Genomic DNA, 12,527 nt, shown 5'->3' on the forward strand with positions numbered 1-12,527 from the left:
CTGAGTTCTCCTTTGGATGCCTCTTGCATTATTTCCAAGTTTTATAGTTGTACTTAGCAGGAGTGGGTAGGAGGAAGAACCAGAAAAAACAAATCTATGTCATCTTCGCCAGACTTAAGCTTCATCCAAGAAGGCAATATTATGCAAAATGTGATATCTTAAATCATCATCAATTTGAAAAATAAAATTTCTAAAGGATCCTCAACATCATGATTCTGTTTAAATATTAAGTGTATTTATTATATTATAAAATGTTTAAATACTGAACGTATTTATTGTATTACAAAATGACAATTTATAATTTATAGATTTATGTATTGTAGTTATCTAACTTAATGTGTCTATTTTACTTACTTATTTATTCCAAACAATTATTCCAGAGCAGCCACACATGGTGGTTGTTAAGTGGTTTAAGTAATTGGATTAAAATCCTAAAATTTTTTATAAGTGGCAGAGAAGTTTAGGTAACCTATCCAAAATTATATAACTAATTACTGATGAAACCAGAAATTAATATTAAATGCTTTTTTTTGGTAGTCAACAAATTGCATTGCATCTGGAATACCATATACAACTTCTTTTATTGACTGTTACTACTTCTATTTTATTTCTGGTATTTGGATGTCTCAGAGTGACATTAGAATTGCATCTAGTTTTAGTAAGTATTATTTAGTTATCCTGAGAGATTTGTTAAATAATAATAATTTTTAAAAGCCTCTGTAGTCAGTAAATCAGCTTCTCACCAATGATAATACTTTTGTCTGAGATTAATATCAGTGCTTTTCAATGCACCAGAATAAAACTAATCTCTATTATAGAATCCACAGCTGGCCTGATGGAACCATAATAACGAAAGTAATTGGTACATTTTGATATCCACAGGAGACAAATTATAATTTGGCTCTTGTGTACAGAAAAAAAATTAGGTCTTTTTGGTAAATGATTAAACTTGATATTGATAAAGTTACATTTTTCCATGTTTTAAAAGAGATGATTTTTTGATGCAGTTGACATAAACACAATAATATATTTATTGTATCCTTGAACAATGTAAAATTTCATTGTATATTAATAGAAAACAACCATAATTTGAAATAGAATTATTAGACTTATGTATAATAATTTAGGAAGGAGAAAAATTGTGGTGTCTATTTCCTATCTCAAGTTATGAAAATGATTGTTTATTTTATAGTCCTAAATTAAAGGGTGAGGAATAATAATAAATTTGGGACAAATGAAAGCATATATTTATTTTTGTTTTGTGTATTTGACTATAAGCATATAAAATCCTAGCTTAGTCGATTTGCATTTACTTGATTAAAGCCAGACTTTAATGTATTATTTATTATTGTTTTGATAAAACTTAACTCAATTTTTTAAGCCTTGATGATTAAGAAATATATTCCCTCATAATAGCAATATCTATATAATTGTTAATATTTCCTAAAATCATAAGGAGGAGTTTTGTCTTTTTCAATGTTGATTTTGGGTAATGTTATCAGAATATTAAATGTAATGATTCAGAGGAGTTTTCCCTTATAGGTAATTTCAGATTCTATGAAATCTAAATTGCTAGTTATTATAATAATATTAGGAAATGATATGGGGAAAATGTAACTAAAAATATTTAAATTTTTATAATTTTAAGTTGTATGATATATGTAAATGCTGTTTATTCTGGTCACTTTAATTAGATTAAAGAAATAGTAATCCTGACTTTGACACTTATGTTAGTTGAATACCTTCTCATTGTAGGCATTGGATGTTCATCTGTTTTGAAATAATTTTGGAGAAATGAAATAGTTCCTTAAGAGATAGTCGGGCATACTGGAAAGAACATTGGGTTTGGTGTTGGATTAAAGGGCTCAAACATTGGATTGAATAACTTCTCATCAGCACTTGACATTGGGCTAGTAATTTAGCCTCACTGCAGCTTCAGTTTCCTCTTTTGTTATAGGAAAAGTAAAATTCCCAATTTTCAGGATTGTTTGGAGGATGACAGATACTGCCAAGATCAACTCATAAACATTGCCTGATAAATAACACGTGCTTAGAAAATTGTCATCATGGTCTATTTGTGTGTATTCCTGTATTTGGTTGTGGTAATGGGCATATTTTCTACCTTGATAAGCTTACTAAAGTATGTGTCAGCTTGTCCACTAGCCTGGTGATTCAGAGCATGACTTTCTAATAGAAATGAGTCATACGAGAGTCATTTTAAAATTTTCATAAATTGGCCACATCTCAAGCCGAATTTGATGCAAATAGTTAGATTCGAACTGTTTGATGATGCAAGTATTGCATTAGGGTGAGTAGAGAGCCAGGTCAGCTCCTATGTGAGCCAGCACAAGATGTGTAACAAGCCTTAACTAACTGGAAGAAGAATATTGCTTTAAACTGATGTGTTTAGGTTGGAAAAAGAAAAAATGAAAATGTATGTTCTATTGAATTTTCATTAGTTTAGTATAAGTAGAATTGACGCTGCTAGAGAAAGAAAGTCTTCATATGCTACACTAATTAAGAAAAAAGAAATATAGAAAAAAGAGAGAAACAGGAATTGTATATATTTCACCATAATAATTACTTTGCTATTTTTTGTGGGATGGGGTGTTGTGGAACTTGGCTCCTCTTATGGGAGGTGCTTAAGAGTATGAAATTTGTAGTCACCTTACATGCCTTCAAATACTCGCTCCAGCCTTTGATCTTAGACATGTTACTCAACCTGTCTGTATTGAGCAACATTTTTTAATCTATAAACAATTTTTTAATCTATAAAATTGGAACAATAAATATCACTTACCTTATTGGCTTCTTGTGGGGACATATTAGCTAGTAATATGCCTGGGATCTTACAAACACTCAATAAATTTAAGCTATTTTTATTTTAGTTAGGATTCAGGGTATACATTTAAATTACTTTTAACCATTGCATTCCATCTTTCTTCAGCCTTCCACTGCATTTGTATAAAAGCAATGGATACCTAGTAGAATGTTTGGCACACATGAAGCTTCTTAATGGTTGGTTTTAAATAAATGGAAATAGAAAAGTCAGAATTGTCATGGGAACAAGATATTTAGCATTGAAATTCTTACTGAGCTGAAGCATTCTGATATCTTTTTGTGATAAATGTTCTGGATCTTTCTAATAAGTTAATAGATTCTGAACTTCTTTAACCTTAAGCTTCTGAAGTATACTTTACATTTGTAAGAAATTTAATTGGAAAGTAGCGGGAACTTTCTTGGTCTAATCTGGTCTAGCCAAGTTTTCAGTTTGCCTTGAGGTTTGAGACCTGTCATTGGTTTATATCTAGTAAACATGAAAAGAACTGGAAACAACGTAAGAGCCTATCAATTAATAGGAGTGGTTTTATTCAAACTTTGGAATATTACAGTGTGTTATATATTATTTTATTAATTAGAACCATGGTGTATTGATAAATCAGAAAGTTAGGTTGCATGGCAATTTTATTTGTGCAATAATCCTCAGAAGCCTCAATATTTATATAAATATGGAGAAAAGTGTGGAAGGGAATGGTAGCTAGAGGAGCTGAGTTTAATATACTTGATTCTCTAACATGTTCAAATGAGTATGTATTATTTTATATATTTTAATATATGTTGATATATTTATATACTTTATATTTTAATTAATAAAGAAAACATTAGTTTACTATACTGATTATTTTTCAAATGGAAATGTAAGAACAGGAACCACCCTCATAACAATCTGGACTAAGAGAGTTAGGCTGTGAAAGAATGTGAGATTTAGGCTAGATTTTGCAGTGACCAGTCTGTATAAACCTTATCTGTTCAGTCATAGTCCCAACAGGAAACAGATGGCACAATCAAATTAGAACAATTCAAGGAGGGCTTATTTACAAAGGGAAGTAAGTACAAGGGTTCGAGTCAAGTGTGGTGTAAGGGAACCTCAAGGTTCATGAACCAGAGGCTACCAACAACACAGCTGTTGCCACCCTCTGTTCAAAGAGATAAGGGGAAGGAGAGGACATCAGAACCTCAAAAGAGAGAAAGTCATGCTGTAAACTAAATGACCTTGATTAGAGCAGTGACCTTCATTTGAGGGACATTTAAGGTAAGCTTACAGGGAGTGAATCTTGAACTCATTCTCATCTCTCCCTTCATCAGCCAGGGCTCCCCATTGACTGACCCCAACCAGAAGCAGAGGTTAAGAGCAGGCCTATTGCTGTCAATGATATAGGGCAGCAGCCTTGAGCAAGAAACGGGAAGCGTAGAGAGTGGGTTTTGAAGAGTAAACAGGAGCCATCTGGTATAAAATAGCCAACATTCTTTTTGAACTAAATAATCAAAATAACCCAGAATAGGGAAAAATTAATTATAATATGCAAAATATTGACATCCTTTTTTTTATGGGCTTATAGAATTATTTTTTAATTGACCTAAGCCCAAAGACACAATTAAAAAAATCTGAAAATGGCTTTGTCCCCCACTCTCTGTGCATCAATCCTGGGTTCTTTCCCAAACTCCTATGAGAGGATAGCACTGGACATCTCAGAGCACGGGCAGAGGACTGTAGTTCTCCAAGATGAACATGGCCGCAATCCCCACAAAGTGCCAGACTTTGGGTTGGTCTGAAATAGTGGAGATTTTTTTATTAACTTCTACTGTAGTTGCCCAAAGGGGCGCTGTAATCAAGATAGTGGAATGGGGAGCTGACAGGTACTGAGCCTGGGCATGTTCTAGGCACTGTGGAATGTACTCACGTGGGTATCACTCTCACTCCTCTCAGTAAACCTGCACTGTAACCGTTATTTTACCAAATTACTGATTAAGAAACAGAGACTCCAAGAAATTAAATAATCAACTGGAGTTTAAGGAAATTTTTCCAGGTCAATGATAAGTCTGGAATTGGACCTAGATCTACTTGGCTACATCCTGGCACAGCCTCACTTGGCTGCAAAATTGTAAGGGAGACAGTCTGTATTATTGGAGCCCTCTCACCTGTCCCAGAAATGTATTTTTCCCTTTCCCTTCTCTCTTTCATTCTCTTGTCTTCCATTCTTTCCCTTTGTTATGTGTTTAACAAGTATTTATTCAGTGCCTATTCTGTGCCAAAAATCATACATGGTACTGTTGATTCCAACAAACATGGCCTCTGCCTTATAGCTTAGTAAGGAGTCTCAGGGGAGTCATGCTATGCATTTCCACTAGCCCCAAATCCTTTTCCTTTGAGGCTCTTTGTGTTTCAATCTTTCCATCTATTTATTATGACTGGGAATTATTTTTTGGCTTGTTTGTTTAAATTAAAGTGTAACCTAAAATAAACCTTTTTAAAAAGTCTCACTTGCTATTTAATTATTAAAGAGAATTGAGAATTCTATAATATTATAAGAAAGATGAAATAATGAAACGCTATAAAATAATTTTTTCAAGTTGCTTTCTTTTTATTGAAACAGATCAGCCACCTTCCCCAAGAAGTGTACATATAAGGATGCATGTTCAGGCTTAAGTTTTAATCAGGCTAAAAGTATATCATATTCCCTCAAATAAGCAAATCTTCTGCTGTTGCTCAAGTCGAAAATTGGTTTGTATTTATTCAAAATCTTTCTTGTCAAAGACAAGTTAAAACTGCTGTCTAAATGTCTTATATCATTAACCATAAAACTAATATACATTTGAACTAATTTTCTCCCGTATTTAGGCATGCTTATTCACTCTTTGGAAAGCCCCAGATTGGGTTACTTAAGTAATCCCATTTTTGTAACTGAGCCAGTATTATCATTATCAAAATTACCATTGATCTAGGGTACAGTGTCATGAAGTATAACTGGTATGTAGACAGACACACATGCTGATTTCTCTCAGTTAGCATTAGTTGCATTGCATTATAGAACTATAGGAATTACCTGCTAATACTTTAGTTCACACTTTAATAATTAGGTTAGGTGACCTTCAGTAGAATACTATTCAAAGGATTCTATGCATGTTGGGTTCTATAAATATCCCTGGATGTGATTTGGGGAGGGGGTGTAAAAAACATATATATACACATACATACATATATTTATAATTTATTAATAAGAAGGTATTGTTGGACATCTAAGTTGGCACTATTATATGGTTGGCTTTTCTTCTGGGTCTGATCCTAAACAAGATAGTTAACATCTTTAACTTTCCACTTTCATAAAATGAAGGGGTTGGATCAAATAAATGTTTATTTCCCCTTGTTACAGTATTCCTAGAAGTCACTGAGCACCTAGAATCATAGTTTGTGAGGTGAGGTTGGCAAAACAGGGGCAACTCTAGCTCCTTCCTTGTACTTCAATCAGAGTAATTCTGTTTTGATTTGTTTTATTTGTTAATAATCCCAATTAAGTCTTCCAATTCCTGATGGCTTTTCACCTATTTATCAATAATAGAGGTAATTGTATTCTATGTTTGACATCACAGAGAGTTACAGCTTATAGCAACCACACAGACCCTGGAATAATCAATAGTTCCTTTGAATTCTGCAGTAAGCATTAAATGTAAAGTATTAATCATGTGTTTATGCCTAGTTTCTACATGTGAAACAGTTAAACCTATTCTTAATTTTCTCTCTTTGTCAGTTTCAAAGCAGGAAATTATAATTATAATGTTGCCCCAAATCTCTGGCATTCTGTTGATTTTGTTTAGAAGGTATAAATCTAGCAAAGCGTGAATAGAGGTCTGTTGCCAAATTGATGGCTGTATTTGTCTGTATAGGTTGTATTTCCACAGCTGTCAATTGAGATGGTTGCCCCCTATATAAAGTGGACATAGAGTCATGCGCATGCTTGGGATTTTAATCTTATCTGATTTTTTAGCACTTCCTACTTTGAGTTTCTATTATGTATGCCATCCTAAAGGGCGATGTCTCAGCTTTTGTATCTTTTGGGATAACATGTTGTGAATGAAATTGGTGTTTTAAGTAGAGTTCCTGGGGAAGTTTTTGCCAACAGTCATTGTGAACATCCCACGTGCTCTATTGTAATAAGAAAGCAGAATAAATAAACTAAACTAGGTGGTCAGGATTCTGTTAGGATGAAAACAACTATAATTTCTTTTATAATGATGAAAAGCAAACAAAAACCCCGCACAAATAGTTTTAATCAATGTTTAAAGACTAGTCTCCCAGTCTGTTGCTTGTTTGACAGATAGTCTTTGGTGGGGTGGAAATGGAGTGGGAAAACAACCAATTACTGTGCAGATAATGGAAATTACTGGGTAAGTAGAATGAAAAATTATTTCAAACACTTATCGGGCTAGTTTGGCTCACAATCTACTTCAGTTACCTTTCCCAGCTCTAGATTATTTTACAAACTGGATTATTTCAGACTCATAATTGTAAGAGCTATTAAGAATGCTGGCACATATTAGGTTAGCAGTTTTATTTTTTAAAAGATTATTGAATAGAATTTAATTTCAATAGAAACTCAATCCTGAGAGAAGTCATCTGATCCAGAGATCCCTAATCTATGACACGTGAGGTCATTAATGCTTCTCATCCCACTCTGACCATGACCAACATCCTTAATCATCATGGCACTCTTTCCCACTGAGCTCAGATTTTGCCTTAGAATCTTTCTCCAATCAGAGATATAGAAAGTCTCTTCTAATTAATGAATCAGAATTGTTTGAAACCTGTTTGCCACCCCTGATAGATTCTAAATTTCTTGATGAAAGAAGATAAATAAGATAGTTGAGTATGGCCCAGCTATTTATTTAGTAACTGAAAAGAATTAAAATAGAGGTCACCTGGCTCTCGGTTTAGTATTGTTTCTACTACCTTATACATAGATTAGAAAGGATTTTGAGATCTTAAGAGAAAATGTGCTTTAGGTTTCTGATACATTATAACTTTGTCTTGTATTACTAATAATGTTATGGTGTGTATTCCATTTAGGAACTTCCAGGAATGGAATATTACTTATATTAATAGTACATAGTAATTTTATTTTTCGTGATTTGGCCCACTTAATTTCATTATAATCTTACTCTAAAGAAGATACGTATGCATACATGAACACACACAGACGGTAATTCAGGAGAATTTGAGGGGGGATCAAAGTGGTGTGATATTCCATTTATATTTTGAGAAAAACCTAAAATAATGTGGTATTGACAACTGCTATGATTATCTTTCATTTAGGCTAATTATCTCAAAAAAGGGATTCCTATATTATATTCATTTTGGGTTTTAATACTTTAAAAGTGAATATTTATATGTATAGGAATTTGATAATTTTAATTAAAATTTTCAAAGCTAGGGTTCAAATAGAAAAAAAACATTCTCATAAACTTTAAAAATTTAACCATTTGTTTAGGGTATTGGAAATAAATTCTCCATATTTGCCACTATGAAATTAGTTTCGGATAACCCCTTTTCCCATTTTATGTTCAATGTTGTTTTCATTTTATAAACAGTGAAACTTATATCTATTGAGTTAAGTTATTTTGGGGAAAGGAAAAAGTATAATACACAGATTCATTAACTTGTAATGGCTCATTTTAGTTTTTCATTGAATTAATCTTTGACACAATTACTGCTACTTGATTTTTTTCCCCTCCCTCCTCTGATAGTAAAAGGGACATTTTATTTCAGGAAAATGTTAATTAAAATAGTGTTGGTTCATCAGCATGCTCAGAAAGAGATTTTTAAATCTCATTTTAGAAGCAGTGGCATCATGCTTATGAACTTCAAGTTTTTTCTTTGTTCTTTTTCTTCTTTGCTTTTCTCTGTGAAACTCTAGGAATAATAAGGAAGCATGTCCAAAATTTCCTCTAGCAAGAAATTTAGAAAGGGATATACATATATTTTATACATTCTTAATCACTAAGATTTTCCAAATAAACTTAAGGAGTTTCTTTAATAATCTTTGATTTTTATAGAAAGAAAAAGGGCCAAAGTTTGGTTTTTCCACACACTTCAGTAAACAAATAAAGAAATTGACTAAACTTGCCAATTATTTCACTATTAGAAACATGTACTGAGAACTTATTAGATGCAGGCCAAACTATTAAATTCAGACCTTATCTTTAAGGAGCTTCTTATCTAATTGGGATATATTGGAGATATTTATTGGAGATAAGTAGAAATTAAGTGACTATTAATTTTAGACACACAGAAGTCATTTTCACCTTTGTAAAAATGGAAGAAATAATATAAATCCATCTGACCAATAAATGTTGGATAATTGATTATTGGGGAGGCAAAGTAATATTAGAAATAGCAATAAAGCTTCCCTTTTACTTGCCTATTTTTATGTCATACTGAAGAAAATTGCCTTGACATTTTCGCCAATAAAGTCCATTTTTTTATGTTTTAGAGAACAGAAATTGATAAAATAGACTTAAATTTGATGGATTCTTTATAAAAATCATTATTAGAATGATAATTATTAGAACTGCTTTGAGTATGATTGAGCAGCTTAAAGATTCTACTACATGAATGGTAATGCATGTGAGATTTTCTTAAAAGTGATTTTGTACTGTGTAGAATGCCACAATTTTATAAAATAGTTCTATAGTGATGTTAAAATGTTACTGGATATGCTTATCTAGACATGAGCACAAATTTGACATAAACTAACTTGATGGTTGGCCGGGACTGGAATTCCAATTCCTACACCTACTCACCCACCCACATCTATTGGACAAATGCCTGCTTAAACAGATGGGCTTTGGGCTGTGCTCTCAAAACAAGCAAGCTCCACCTTTATTGAACAAAACATTGGATGAAAATAGACTATGTTGTACTATTGTGCATTATTGATTGAATCATTGAGTGAAGAGCTCTTATTTATTATTACTGGTGTTTGTTGTTGGAAATACCTTTTTCTCTTATGAACAAATATGTGAAAATTGGAGGACAACAGATGGAGTCTCAGGGATCTGGAAAACCTATAGATAGGGAAGTAGTTCTCAGTCAAATATGAAAATAAAAATCAGCAGGAGTGTGAAATGCCATGTGGTTTTATAAAAGCATGTAACTAAGATTTTAGAAAATGTCTGGATTAGCCAACAGACATGGGTTGATCATGAAATTTCCCTCATTCAACAAGGGGTCTGAGAGGAAGTAGAATTCTCACTGTCTATCCTCATTCCCCTTCAGCAAGTTACCACTTCAATAGCTACAAAGCTTGCTTTGACTACCATTGTGACCACTGTCTGTGTAAATATTACACACTTACTTACTGTGCTTTCAAAGGGATTTGGGGACCTGAGTGATAGTGTGGCAGATGACTTTATAATATCAGAAGTGAGTTTTGTTTATGGTTAATTAATGGCGTTGCTGCTCAGTCCATGTTTGTGACAAAAGCACTAAGGGAAAGGAAACAGCAGCAATTAGCACAGTAGTTGGAAGATCATATAAGACCAAATCTAGTGCTCTAATATTGACGTGTTGAAAAGGCTTCAAGGGCATTTGCTCTCCATACATTTTCATGATATTCTCTTTAGTGTTGCAATAATCAGCAAGCCATCACATATTTAACCTCATGGATCTACGAATTTGGGCATTTATTCTTCAAATGATCCATTATTTATTGATTGAATCATTAACACTCTGATGTTTACTCCTCTTAAATTATGACAGTGCGTGGGCAGCATTCTGAAATTCAAGTAAAAACCCCTTTGTCCTAAATTATTTAATCGTTTGGTAACTTAGTTTTGGCCACAAAGAAAGGGAACTTGGTTGCTACCTACTTTCCTTATACTACTGCAGAACTATTTTTTTAATGGCGTGAGATAATTCCTATGATACGTGACAATTCTTATGGAATAAAGCTCAGTGCAGTGTATATTGAATTGTGTCTTCTGGTTATTATATTTGGATAAACTTAGGCATAGGTTATTTAATACATCAGCAGAAACCTGCTACTACGAAACTTTCTGAAAATTTGACCTCATGAAAGAAATCCAAATGGAATTGTTTTATATTTATTTGGCTTCTATAAATATGTGTGCTGGATTAATGGATAAATATGTAAGAAATGACATAGTGTTGTTTAACATTTCTTTCTTTCCCCAGAATAAAAAGTTAATAGAAAAAGTAATAAATCTGTTGCAATTTAAATTTGAGTTATTTCTTACTGCAAAATATCTCTTGAGATAGTTTGATTGTGTTTAATTTAATTTATCATTATACTTTCTTGTTACATTGTCCTTTGAAATCATTGAAATTACCTAAATAATATTGTTCTATCTCTACTTGGTAACATGGGGAAATCAGAAGATTAATTTATATACAGAATGGAGAATAAGACAATCTCAACATGTGCTTAATTTTATTAGAAGCATATACATTATAAAAATAGCCATTTGAAGAGAAAAAAGATAAAAATGGTGAAATATTTCAATTTTCATACTATTATAAAATGGTAATAAATGCTGCCTTTAATTGAAAATACATATTTTGTGTTTATGTATATGTATGAGACACATGATCATTACCAGCTTTTTGTTGAACTACTCTGGTATACTATATTTTTAATATATTATTTACTGTATTTTGTTTTGTCTTTTATTTTAAACAGCAAATGCCAGTCTTCTTGGAGGAGGAGGTGGTAAGTCCTGAATATCACTTAAGTTAAAATTTTTACACTTCTATTATTACACCAACTACAAGATTTTTAGTAAGTTCTGTGATACTTTAAAGAAAATTAATTTTGCAGTAGTCATCAACCACAAAAATAATAATCTTCCCCCCAAAATTTATAATATAAATATCTTGGTTTACCTAAGTGTTGTTTTAAATTATTTTAAAATATGTGTAATACTGTTCTTCTTGTCAGACTTTGTATTTCTACCTTTGGCATAAGGTGTAACAGCTATAAGCTATTGCCATGAACATACATATAGTATATGACAATCACTTTTAATATGAATTTGGAAACAACAATACATTTGAAGGCTGGCTGCGGTTTCTTTTTTCACCATAATGACTTTCTTTTGCTTTTCAGGACTTTGTAGCCTGAGAGCTTAATATATTTAATATCAGCTACTTACTTTGAAAAATAAAAAAGAAATTAGTACTGACAGTTTGCATTTTCTTTCTCCGTGGTTAGAGGAGAAAGAGAAAGAGACTAAAGTGAGATGAAAAAGAGAAAAATTTCTATACTGGGAATTTTTTTGACACTAATACCTTGTAACTATATTTTTATTTCTAGGTTGGGGAGATGAAAGTTTTCATAGTCCTGGTATACATAATGTAATAGGGGAGAAAAAGTATACAATAGTGTCCTTTTCATATAAGACCCAGATGGACATAAATAGGTTTATTCTCTCTTTCTTCCACTCTTCCACTCTTTCTCTCTCCCTCTCTCTCTATTGCTCTTGCTTTCTCTTTTCACATACTTGGTTAAAGTAGGTAGGATTGTACAGAACTTTAAGCTTTCAAAAACTTTTCTGTCCTTCATTTGGAGGTTTCAGTGTAGTTTTTGAAATTAAGAATTTAACCATTGTTTCTATGTAATAATCAATTGATTTTTTAAAATAGAATCTTGGAAATAATAGAAAAGAGTTTACAT

At 32.2% G+C, this 12,527-nt stretch overlaps 1 protein-coding gene across 4 annotated transcripts in view; it reads left to right on the forward strand.

The window, feature by feature from the left end:
- Window positions 1-12,527, forward strand: part of MACROD2 (mono-ADP ribosylhydrolase 2) — a 1,707,340-nt gene that overhangs the window by 359,949 nt on the left and 1,334,864 nt on the right. For all 4 annotated transcript variants that reach the window (XM_069495843.1, XM_069495844.1, XM_069495845.1 and 1 more), the window contains exon 4: window positions 11,535-11,564. In XM_069495843.1, the coding sequence (XP_069351944.1) occupies window positions 11,535-11,564 (30 nt within the window). The remainder of the gene's footprint in view (window positions 1-11,534; window positions 11,565-12,527) is intronic.

This window comes from Eulemur rufifrons, chromosome 20 (genome assembly GCF_041146395.1).
Source record: "Eulemur rufifrons isolate Redbay chromosome 20, OSU_ERuf_1, whole genome shotgun sequence".
Lineage (NCBI taxonomy): Eukaryota > Metazoa > Chordata > Mammalia > Primates > Lemuridae > Eulemur > Eulemur rufifrons.